The sequence below is a fragment of the Phocoena phocoena genome, chromosome 11, assembly GCF_963924675.1.
Source record: "Phocoena phocoena chromosome 11, mPhoPho1.1, whole genome shotgun sequence".
Lineage (NCBI taxonomy): Eukaryota > Metazoa > Chordata > Mammalia > Artiodactyla > Phocoenidae > Phocoena > Phocoena phocoena.
In genome coordinates, this window is record NC_089229.1 from 78,202,407 (window position 1) to 78,215,673 (window position 13,267).

Below are 13,267 nucleotides of genomic sequence, written 5' to 3' on the forward strand. Positions count from 1 at the left end.
CTAGGCAGTGAGCATTTTTCCATATCTCTGTGGGCACATGGGACAGTCATTACTTTTTACTCTAGGCAATTGCTTATGTTCCTAGAATATAATTATTAGATTTGCAGTTACAGAGAAAAATAGCTGTGTGGAAATTTACATGTGATTCACATGAACTTTAAAAATTATTGATGTTTTTGGAAGCTTTAGGCTGACGTACTTTAATTGTTATGTTCACTGTGAGATAACACACTATGTGGGTATTAGTCCCTTCTCAGATCAGTCTATTTACCTTGAGATTCTAAATCAGTTTATTAAAGTGAGCTGTTAACTGGAGATGACGTTAGGTTAGTATAAAATTATGAGAAATGTTTTTCTGGTTTGTGTGCTCATCTGCCTCAACCTTTTCTAGTATTAATTGCCTCGGGTGGTGACTGTCTTCAACTCTTGTTATGTTTGTTACTGTATCATATATCTTATGGGTGCAGAATATAGGGATTACCAAAACTTCTTTTTAAACATAAGCTTTTCTTTGTCCTCACTGTCCCCTTCTTCCCAAAAGTAGAAGGTTCTTTCTCATCGGAGTGTATATATTAGGCGCTCAAATTAGTTTCACTTGGTCTTGATGTAAAATAACTAGAGATTTTCTTTCATGCAGATACCTACTTTTACTGCTTAATCATCACAAGAGAACTTCATTCATGTCATTTCTCTAACGTCACGGGTAGAACATGCTTCAACATGTAAATGTAACCCTATTAATGGTGTCTGAAAAAAATGAATCGTTTTGGGTATGTTAATTTATATTCAACTGGTAGTTTATTTAGATTATATCATTTTTCTAGGGAGGAGGTGGGAGATCAACTGCAGTAGTCAAACACTAGAAGAGAGGAAACCATTTTTTAATTCAAATTTTCATTTAATCAAGTCAGAATGTGAATACTTGATCAGTGGAATTTATTGAATTGGTGAAACATAATCAAAAGATAGTAAATTCTTAGAACTATTATGTTTTGTCCAATTTCATTGAATTGTATCTTGATTTCATTTTTATCATTATCTACAGTTTGTATCTTAATCAATGTAACTCAAACATGTCATACAGACATCTCAAACTGAAGATATCCAGGTACTTTGTTTCAGAACTGGGTTGTCTGCCCTGGGAAGTAGTTCCCAGAACTTAGATGAGATTGGGAAAGACACTGCCCAGAAGCGTCCCCACCAAATGCCCTTTATGAGGTTCAGAAAAGTCTCAAGTAATATTGGGCTAGAAGTCATCCTCATGGCCCTAGTATACTTTGGCCACCTAGTGTGCCTTTCTGAGTATTAACCAGTTATCTCAGAAAGTGAGCATAAATATAACTGTCGTTAACATCTTATGCTCATGTAATTTTCAAGTAGTTGTGATTCTTTTTAGTTGCTTAGGCCCCAGGTACTGTATTTGAATCATAGTCCATGTTTTTAACACGAGATGCTGCAATCCAACGTGCACTCGTCTCTCAAATATGAGGAAAGTTGGGATAACAGTTATATTATTAATATAGGATTTTGAGATTAGTTTTTTACTCATTTGCATTATACATAAAATATTTCTAAACAAAACAACACCTGTTCTCTAAACTTAGAGTCACTTAATGAAGTCTGTCCTCTTCTGCTGCACATTCTACAGGTAACTCTGCAACTGGAGTGATGAAGATACTAGCAAATCCTGGTGAAAGAGTAAACTTCCCCACTTACAGAGAAAGCTAAAACTGGCATTTAAAATTGTATTTGAAATTTTGCTTTCCTCAATGGCAAAGATCAGGGGAATGGGTTTTTACATGATTCTAGCCTAGGACCTTCCTCTAACATTAGTCACTCTAATCTCTAATCGAGGCCTGAGCAATATAAACTTAAATATAAAGGATTTGGAGACTTTAATGAAGAAGAGGGAAACCCTTAGGAGGTTATCAGGAAAACTGGTGATTCAAAAGATTTAGAAATAATAGAGGTCAAATTCAAATTACGGGAACTAATTTTTACTTAAAAGCATAATAAACAGTCCCAATGAAAATACGCTTGAGCCTTCACTTTATACATAATTATTTACACCTCTTGGTGGTTTTTAGGTTTCAGAAGTGGGCATAGTTAAGGAAAATGTTAAATGTGAACCCACTTTTCTAATTCCCCCCAGCCCTCAACCAGGACTCCATGGTATAACACAAAAAGAAAGCAGAAACCTCGGTGGAGAATTATTTCTCTAACAGCATTTGTGAAGATGTTGAGACCTTCCTTCCTCTACTTACCTTGATTTTAAACCTTTATACTAAGTACACTAGAATGGTTCAAAGGTTAGAACTGCCTTTCTTTAGCATAGCTCAGCTTCTACCATGTATTCTTCCATGTTTATTGAGTTGAAATTAGTCCTCTCAAGGAGGAAAAAGCTAACTATGGGAAGATGGGTGTACTTTGGTGTTTTATATTCAAGAGCATAGAATAGAGTGTTAGGAAACAATGTTTTCCTAACATATGTATGATTATAGGCTAGGATATGACTTTCCTTCTCTCACTGAAATAAAAATGTATAGTTAAGAAATAAGGATGAATACATGACAGCACATTTGACAGGTAATGACTTGGACATATTTGTTACTACCTAATCTTGAGAACCACAGTTGCTGTTTTAGAGGTATCTGAGAGGTTCCAAACAAAAGGAGATCGCCAAATGTTCTCAGACCTTGAGTGTGCTGGACGCCCTAAAGTAGGAGAGGAATTTGTAACAAAAGCTCACGATGAAGAACCACACATTCCGAGCCACCTGAGATCTTGCAATGAGAAGGCGCCAGGCGATGAGGAAGAGGGCGGTATTAAAGAGGTAGTGAATATTTCGGAGCCTGGAAACAGACATATATAACCAAAGTCAAAACAGTACCAAATACCCAACTATGTTATTTGAAGCATAAATGTATTTTTTCCTGGCTATGACCAGCAAATAACTAAGTGCTTAGGTATGTGGCACTTACCTGATGGCCTTTTGATTTTGATATCTCTCATTTCCACCACATGCCTTCTGAGTAATCATTTCTGTAGTATTCCCCTGACTAGTTTCCCTTTCTCATACCTGCTTTAACCTGTCTTATAAACATGGCTAACATAATCTTTCTTAAATATACTTTGATCATATTACTATGTATCAAAAACCTTCCCTGGTTCTTGTTCACTAGAGGGTAAGTTCTAAAGTTCTTGCTATGCAACGTTCCTCTCGGTTTGCAATTACTTTTCCCATACTTATCATCTCTGCATTAAAAACCCTTCGCTTCTACCAGAATTATGTCAGATTACTATAATTCTTTGTCCCTTAGGGATTAATTATTGAAAGAAATTTCAGGCAGTCAAAGGTCTTGAAGAGTGGTTAACTGATTTGCCCATGTTAAATAGCACAATCAGGTTTCCTGCCTGTTGGGTATTCTTTCTCTATACCACATTATGACAGGATGTTGGTAGAAGAAACAAACTTGGGTTCATATCTGGCTCCTGCACTTACCATGTGCGACTTGCCCACTTACCTTCTTTGAGCTTAAATAGCTCTTTGATAAAAATGGGATAACAGAAATAATACCTGCCTCACAGGGATGTGGTAAAGTCTAAATGAAACAGTATATTACAGGGTATATAGTACAAAGGCTCAAAAAAAAATTAATTCCTCTCCTCCCCCGCGCATATTTCATGTCTGGTATAAAATCAGGTACACATGGTAAGTGCTCAGTAAATATTAACTGACCGATTATATTTACCTTTTTAAGTGTTGCTTTGCTTCTGGGATCCCAGCCATATCCTCTTTCAATAAGTACTTCTTAACTCCTAAAACATAATTTTCAATGTATTCCAACCAATTCAACTGGCGCACATCGAAGTTGAATACCTGAAAGGCAAGAAGAGATTATGGATTGTCAGAATTGCACTGCTGGACGATCACTTTGTTCATTTGATGAAGTTTCTTTTACCTAAATGAGTGACATTCAGTTTGGAAGATTTAGGTTGTACCCCTCCAAACGAGATGATTTGAGCTGTTATTTTAAAGGCAGTAACAATATGGATTACCATTTATATATGAATATTTAAACATGGATCAAGCACAAATATTTGACCTTTAGGAAGTCTTGGAAATTTAAAGGAACTGGTATTAGTCTGGTGAAGATTAATTTCATTTCAAGTAAATAAGGATTAATTATTTTTTTAAAGAGAATAAATATGTTAGGGACCAAAACAAATTATATATGTCTTTTTCTTTTCATTATTCTTAAATTTTGGTGTTGTTCCCTTGCCCTAGCACCCTTTCCTGAAATATCACTACTTCATTATGCTGATTAAGGAAAACTTTGGACTTAAGTTTAAACCAAAGACTTAAATCAAAGCTTTAAGGACTAACTTAGCAGAATTTATATTCTATCTTTGATTTTGAGATGTTATCCATTATGTTTCTTAGTGTGCCATAAAACAAAGCCCTTCAGAAACATTCAGAGAGGTAAGAAAAGCTTTGCTTCTCTTAGAACACTAGTGTATTTTCTTTTCTTAGACAAAGAATGCCATGAAACTATATTTTCTTTTCACTTTGCCACCAGAAATCTTAAGACAAATTTCCTGCTTAATTGCAATGACTTAGTAGGATCTCGTAGACTGCATATGAATGTTCTGTTTTTCCATTCTTACTCTTGATTTCCTATTTTAGTACATATTTTTCCTGGTTTGATTTCTGTTTTGTTCTTTTATTACATGTATTTATTGCACGTTATCCCAAATCTTTGTGAAATAAATTGGAGTATTAACAAAGAAGGCAGATGAAATTAACGAGTTCCAGAGTTTCACAGACTTGTCCAAAAGCTGAATTGCTTTCCAAAAGTAATTCTGTATCACTTTGTTTGGATTTGTTTATTTTCCACAGTATCACTAAACGGTACTTATTCATCTATATAAACAGAGGCTTTTATTTTTATGCTATTTCATATTTCTAAGTTAGATTTCAGTGAAACCCTAGTTTGGAATCCTCATTCCATGTGGCAAATGAAACTGAATTCTGAGCCACACCAGAGTTTGGCAATTATATCCAAGTATTCAGGACTATTACTTTTGCTAAGATATTGGAAAGCATATGTTAAATCCACTGCAGTTTTGATTCTGTTTTTCACAAAATTTTTAGTTATTTTAGGTAAAAATATTTGTAAAATGTCAAAAATGAAACTCTAAGTTATTACCTTTTGAATTATTTAGATGGGTAAATTCCATGGAGAAAATGCAATAAAGATAAGCCTATTTAACATTTGATGCTAATTTTAAAAATAATTTCTAATAGCCTGAGGGGGTTTAAAAAATAATCTGGTTTGATCCATGCATTTTAAACACAGGTGAAGAAGAATTTTGTCTATACAGGCATGTAAACATTTCTGAAAAAAAAAAAAAGCTCTATTTCATGTCCATTTTAGAGGTTCACAGCAATGATTTCAGTTAAAATATCCATCTAAATCTCAACTGGTATATTTAACATCGTTTCTGACTGCAAGTAACCCTTAGTTTCCATGGTGGGAAGTAATTTTAGCACTTGGATTTGAATAATGCTCTACGAGGCTGGTATGTACGAGCTAGCAGGTGAGGCTAGCTAGCCATCTAACATTTACTTCTCAGCATGACTTGGTTTCTTCTCTATGCATGACTTGGTTTCTTCTACATGCTGGCAAGCACAAGATAAATCAAGAAATTTATCTTTTCTTTCTTTTAAAAAAATTTTAGTGGAAAATGTCAAGAGAGTGAAATCTTTAAAGCTTAATTAAAAACTAAGGATATGCTCAAGGAATAAATGACTGAGAATATGAAGCTAGGGACATGTACAAAGTACAGAAGATTTCTATATTTGTGAATTTCAGGAAAACATTTGTGACTGCTAAGAAGCTAATATATAGAAATAAGTGGCACTGATCCTAAGCAACTAAAGTGAAGGCCTATCTTGAGAAATAAACGTCTGAATTGTCAAAGAGAAATCATTATAGGGAGGAAGACTGACAATGCTAGAGAGAGGGCAATGCTGATGGCGGGTGGTCTTAGCTGGGCTAGAATGCAGAGGTGGAAGGGTTAGCTTATCTAAAAAGATAACAAGGAAGGAACTGTAGCTTTGGAGATGCAGAACAATTTTGATTTGACAAGAACAGTGATGAGAGAGCTCCTGGCCAGTAAAATTATTATTTTTCATTGAAGTCATATGTTTTGGAGGTTAGGGGGGAAAGATAGAGGTACTGAGGATTTGTTGAACAGCTATGGAAGTTGAACAAAGGATTGAAACAAAGTGTATGAGACCTGACTGCAGAACAGCAGTGAGAAGCCAGCCAAAGGCTAAGAACCTGGATCTCTTACCTACATTAAACTTGCTTCCTGCAACTGTGTTGATAGCATTCTCTGATTTTCTTAGCCAAAAAAGAAAAAAAAATTCTGTGTGTATAACAAAAACATCCTTTATTCATCAGCTCTCCAGGTCAAATAATTCTAAATTCTGAATGGGTAAGGTTTTCCTGTTGGTTGTCAGTGCTGTACTCACTCTTTGGTCTTCAGGACTCAGCTTGGACATCAGCATTTCTGTATTGTATGTGCTCCATTCCCAACTCCGGTTGATGAAATACTCCAGCATGGAAAGGGTTCTTAAAAGCCGATTCATGAGTTTTGTCATCCTGAGGTAAAGATCACATAGGAGCGAGTATCAGTGCACCACAGATGGCTGCTTCCCTGCTACTCTCTAGGGATATATGACAAATTATGTTTGAAAAAATTATTTCTTCCCACGTTTTCAAATTCCACATTAAAACTCTTATTTTTTCCCCCTTCCATGTTAACACTCTGTCGAATGAAGGGAAGGGGATGAATCTAAAGGTGCTTGTTCTATCAGGCATTTTAATACCACTAAACTTCTTTCCCTCTTTTCTACCATCTCTTTCTCAAGAGTTGCAAATATTTTAAAAGCCTAGCCAGGTATCCATCCCTGATGACATACTGTTCATTCTTTGAATTCTGAGGTAGACAATAAGAAAACATTTCTCTTTTTTATTGTACGTTCTTGGATTTTTTTAAAAAAACTAATTGATTCGAGGTCTTATTATATAACTTCTAGGCAGAAGTGGTGACTGTATTAGCGTCCGATGAACCAAAAACAGTTATTAACTGTAATGGAGATTTAAGGGGAAAATAGTTTATTTGTTAATAATTTACTCAGGCGTAGTGCTGATATTTTTTAAAAATATTATTTCCACTAATTCCCATAACATCCCTGTTAGGTTGGTATTTATCTGCATTTTTATGTAAAGTAAACTTATGAAAGATTAAGTGGCTGTGATAATATAATGTGTCAAAGCCAAAATTCCAACTCAGTTTTGACGGACTTCAAAAAGCCTCTGTAAACTCACCCCCTGTATCCCATTGCTTGAGATGGATCACATCTTCTAACCCCATGGTCAGGACCTGCTGTTTGAACTTCCCAACTTTATAACAATTTGTAAAAAAACTTTTGTATTCTTTCTTATTTGATCCTCACAGTATGGTTCTGTGAGTTAGTCAGGGTCAATACTGTTTATCTTCATTTTACAGATGGATTAATAGGTTCAAGGTCACATGGCTAATGCTCAAGTCTAGATTTTCTGGTTACAGATCACCTTTGGCCTATAGAACACTCGATTTTTATCTTAATCAGTTAGGCTAATCTTGGTAATAGTTATTACTATAGTTGACCTCATAAAGACTTATGATGCTATTTGGGGAATTTGGTCTTTTTTCCGGTCAAATCCTACTGCCCGTATCCCTGATGAATCATGAGGTACTTCTCTCATGGTATCATGGGAAATTCTTAGGCAAGGAGGTAGAATCAATACAAGCATAATAATAGGGTTCCATTTACTATTTTTATCTAATATCTGGGCTGTAGACTGAATATTTATATCCTCCCACAATTCATCTGTTGAAACCTAGTCCTCCTAATAGTGATAGCATTTGGAGAAGGAGTCTTTGGCAGATGGGTAATGCCCTTATAAAAGGGACCCCAGAAATCTCCTTGGCCCTGCCAGCATGTGAGGCCACAGAGAACATGGCTGTCTAGGAACCAGGAAGTGGGCCCTCAGCAGATGCCAGATCTACCAGCATCTTGATTTTAGACTTCTTAGTCTCCAGTACTGTGAGGAAATAAATTTCTATTTTTTGCAGGATCTCAGTTCCCTGACCAGGGATTGAACCCCAGCCATTGCAGTGAAAGCCTGGAATTCTAGCTACTAGGCCAACAGGGAACTCCCAAATTTCTATTGTTTATAAGCCACCTAGTCTATGATATTCTGTTATAGCAGCCCAAACAGACTAAGGCAATCTTTATCCATTCTACAACCCTGACGTAATTGATATGATTTCAATAGATTTAATTTTTAAAAAGAATCATTGCACAATGATTATATAGTATATATAATATATATACATTGTATATATAATATTGTATATTATATATACAGTGGTGTAACATTGTATATACAGGACTATATCAGCATAATAGTATTTTTTTAGAAAGAAAGGATATATTTATTACTCTCATGTAGTAAAGATCTTCTCAATGTGTACAATGCAAAAGCTATAAAGGGAAAGTGATTCATTTTATCTCATAAAATGTTTAAACTTTTTTTTATTTTTTTTATTTTTTTATTTTGTGTGTGTGTGTGGCTGTGGTGGGTCTTTGTTGCTGTGTGGGCTTTCTCTAGTTGCGGAGAGTGGGGGCTACTCTTCGTTGCAGTGCACGGGCATCTCGTTGCGGTGGCTTCTCTTTGTTGTGGAGCAGGGCTCTAGGCACGTGGGCTTCAGTCGTTGTGGCACATGGGCTCAGTAGTTGTGGCCTGCGGGCTCTAGAGCACAGGCTCAGTAGTTGTGGCACACGGGCTTAGTTGCTCCGCGGCATGTGGGATCTTCCCAGACCAGGGCTCGAACCCATGTCCCCTGCATTGGCAGGCGGATTCTTAACCACTGCGCCACCAGGGAAGTCCCTAAACTTCTTTGGTAATAATAGTGATTACTATATTCTATGCACTCTATGTCAAACCCTATGAAATAGGTATGATTACAATCCCCTTTTTACAAGTTAGGGGTTAGAGAAGTTAAGTGATTTAGGGCTCATATGGATAAATTGGTGAAGCCAGGATTTAAATATGTGAGTCTGACTCCAAACTCCATGCTCTTAAGACCTGCATTATTTATAGCTTCCCTTGTATTAAAAAGCTTCATAATTAGAACTACAATATAAGGAACTGACTTCAAGTAAATACATGAAATATGTATTTACACACACACACACACACACACACACAGAGCTTCCATAAATTAATAAGTACAACCCAATAGAAAAATAGGAGTATTACTCAGCCATAAAAAGGAATGAAATAATGCCATTTGTAGCAACATGGGTGGACCTAGAGATTATCGTATTAAGTGAAGTCAGACAAAGACAAATGTCATATAACTTATATGTGGAATCTAAAGAAAAATGATACAAATGAACTTATACAGAACAGAAATAAACTCACACACATAAAAAACAAACTTATGGTTACCAAAGGGGAAAAGTGGGGAGGAATAAATTTAAAATTTGGGATTAACAGACATACACTACTATATATATAATAGATAAACAACAAGGACCTGAAAAAGAATATATATATGTACATGTGTATATATGCATATATGTATATTTGAATCACTTTGCTGTATACCTGAAACACTGTAAATCAACTATACTTCAATAAAAAAAGAAAAATTAAAAAAATAGGCGAGAAATAGAAGCAAGCAACTCATACCAGAGAAAACACGAAAGTCCAATACACAAATGAAAGCCCAGCCCCGCCAGCAATCAAGGAAAATGCAACTCAAAGTGACAAAGAGATGCTATTCCTTGTCATTAGTTTGACAATTCAAAATATTGATTTTTGCCAAGTATTAATGAGAGTGGGAAAGAACAGACTTGTACTCTCACTTGCTGTTGTGGGGGTGTAAATTGACAGAGCCTTCCTTTAAGGCAACCTGGTGGTAGTCATAAAATCCATATACTCTCCAGTCTAGCAATCCCACCCCTCAGCCTCCACCCCAGATCTAGAGGTACATTCTAGAAAAAAAGCATGTTTGTTGCCCCAATGTTTGTAATAGCAGGGGAAAAAGACAGCACTAGCAGAATGACTTAGATTTTCATGGAACGTAAGTGAAAAAGTTAAAAGTATGTAGGATTGCTTTATACATACACAGAGATTTATACATACACTTACCTCAAAGCAACACTGTATATGGTTATAAATACATAGACGATTACATTTACAACCATATATAAATATTTTTATTGGGCTCCTTCCTCCTGTGTTTTCCTTTTGTACTTAACTTTGCTCTTCAACCAGGTCTTCTTCTAACTCTGATATATTTGAAAAGCTTTAGCGTTTCTGCCAGGAATGTTTGGTTTTCCTTCTTTTCCCATCTTTATTTAATAAACCCCTCATACAAATATTTTCCCACAGATACAGTATCCCCTTTTTCACCTTGCTCAGGAAGAAACTGACAATTGAGTTATGAACACTAAGCAAGGTCTCTGAAAATTTGGATAAACTCTACATTGCCTAAGTTTCAGTCATTTGCTCTGTTAATAAGGATGGAAATAAAACACGCTGAGAGAGACTTCTTCCTTTAAAAGGAGTTAACATCATGCTTCTGAGGCTTGATGGCAGGGATTTGCCTTTGGTAGTTATGATAATGATGACACATATAGTATTATTCAGGCGAGACAGGGGTATGAACGGACATGTCCTAGGTCACACAGCTGGAAGGTGACAGAGCTGCCTCATCATCAACATACTTTCATTCGACCTTGTTCCCTCCACTCTCTTCACTCATCCAGTTCTGGTTTCTCCAGATCTTTTCTCTGTCACTTCCTTTGAGACTACTTAAAATTCTTCCTTTAGCTTCCATTTCCTCATTTGTAAAATTGGGATGATGAGAATATCCTCCTTGGGATGTTGTGAGAATGAAAATGAGATCATCACGCACCATCCCCTGTGTGTATGTGAGGCTGTCACCATTGTATATTTTAAGATCATCTAACAATTTAGAAACTCCCAGACACAGAATCTCAGTTGTTTTTCTTTGTAGGTGAATGATTACCTGCTGAATTCATCAAGCAAGTTCCTTAACATACAACTTCATTTATTATGATAAAGGATCTCTAAGGTAGGTTTTTCACTACTACTGCTTTGGTTGTCCCCTTATATATACAAAATCATAAATATATGTGATTCAGTTGTCACCTTTCATCCCCAGGTGACGGGAGGGCTAAGGACTTGGGGCCCTAAACTTCCACGCAGAGACACTCCTAAAGCTATTGTCTCAGCTTCTCACCTGGGCTTCCTTCCCGTGAGCCGCAGATAGAAGTCATAGATAATGGCAGGGGCCCGGTGGCTGACTGCATTCCAGTACTGGGTTGTGACGTTGTTGGTTGTGAAGTCAGCCTTTGGCCTCCTGAAAGCTCTCTCAAGTGGGATTTTTTCAAAGGTTGCCAAGACTTGGATCCCTGGGGGGGAAAAAAAAACCCAGAATAAGTGCTAAGTCTAGGAGCATGTAAACCCACTGTGGTGGATGGCATTTGCAATGGGTCAAAACAATAAATAATAAGGATTTGTTGTGTAGAGTCACGAATCAATTTCTGAGAATAATATTAAGATTTTTATGCCGGGCAAGTGGTCACCTGCAAAATCAAACAATTTGAATAGGTTAAGAATTTGGTCCTCTTGAAATCTTTACCCTAAAACAACTTATTGGGAAAATAGTTTTAGTCAATACAGTGAAGTATTGTTCAGAAAAACTTAAATCCATCATTCAATTTCAAGGTTATCTAATCTATTCTAAAGCCCAAGACAGAGCCTAGGGGTGTTATTTCCTTGGTTGGATCATTTACTTGCAGGAAAATCAGGAAAGTTTCTTGACATTTTACTTAAACTTTTATAAAGATTTAAGTAAAAGAGAGAATAGAAAAGCAGGACTCCTTTGTGTTGGTTCACTTTAAATACCAGTCTTTTACTTCTTTGGTATTCCTACTGCTCTGGAATATGTCAGACTCAATTGTTTTACTCTTGTCTCCAGAGTATTTTAAAATAGTAATCTTTTAAAAAAAGTATTACTTATATAAAACCTAGTTTAAAGCTTTTAGTGTATATTTGTAAATCCAATATGTCTTTTCAAAAGGTATTCATTCATTTGAATTCAATTTTGATTTTATGTAGAATTTTCAAAGAATACGCCTAAGTTCATTACTCAGTTATGCTGAAGCTATCAGTTATTATGATAATATGATTACTGTCCCATAAAAGATACTACCTAGAAATCTGTATGAAAAATATATACCCTATACAGAAAATATTATCTGATTCCTGGGTCTTTTCCTCCCAGAGGGATTCATATTAACTTTTAGGAATCCCTAGTGGGTGGTCATTACACGTTCAGGAGACCTGTCTTCTATCAATACTTCTACATCAGGCTCCAGCTCCCCATATGAACTGAATAAATCATTAACTCTCTCTGGGCCTTGTGTGTCAAATAAAGTGAGCACACTAGATTATTATTATTATTATTTTTGCGGTATGCGGGCCTCACTGTTGTTGCCTCTCCCGTTGTGGAACCCAGGCTCCGGACGCGCAGGCTCAGCAGCCATGGCTCACAGGCCCAGCCGCTCCGCGGCATGTGGGATCCTCCCGGACTGGTGCACGAACCCGCGTCCCCTGCATCGGCAGACGGACTCCCAATCACTGCGCCACCAGGGAAGCCCTAGATTATTTTTAAGATCACTTTCAAATATTATTATTCCACAAAGTAGATAGTAAACATTTTCAGCACTGAAGAAGACTATTTTGAAGCTCAGGAATGGATTTTACATGTAGCATCTTTTTATTTAAGAGTTTAAGTGTCTTGGGGACTTCCCTGGTGGCGCAGTGGCTAAGAATCCGCCTGCCAATGCAGGGGACATGAGTTCGAGCCCTGGTCCACGAAGATCCCACATGCCGCGGAGTAACTAAGCCCGTGCGCCACAACTACTGAGACTGCGTGCCACAACTACTGAAGCCTGCGCGCCTAGAGCCTGTGCTCTGCAACAAAAGAAGCCACCCAATGAGAAGCCTGCATACTGCAATGAAGAATAGCCCATGCTCGCCGCAACTAGAGAAAGCCCACGCACAGCAACGAAGACCCAACGCAGCCAAAATAAATAATTTTTTTTAAA

General features: G+C 36.7%; 1 protein-coding gene across 1 annotated transcript in view; it reads right to left on the reverse strand.

Moving 5' to 3' along the window:
* Nucleotides 1–877: 877 nt before the first annotated feature.
* FAR2 (fatty acyl-CoA reductase 2) overlaps nt 878–13,267 on the reverse strand; it is a 51,487-nt gene continuing 39,097 nt past the window's right edge. The window contains exons 8-11 of the mRNA XM_065887185.1: nt 11,395–11,566; nt 6,542–6,671; nt 3,753–3,880; nt 878–2,852 (exon numbers count right to left, since the gene is read on the reverse strand). Coding sequence (XP_065743257.1) covers nt 2,690–2,852; nt 3,753–3,880; nt 6,542–6,671; nt 11,395–11,566 — 593 coding nt within the window. The 3' untranslated portion in view covers nt 878–2,689. The remainder of the gene's footprint in view (nt 2,853–3,752; nt 3,881–6,541; nt 6,672–11,394; nt 11,567–13,267) is intronic.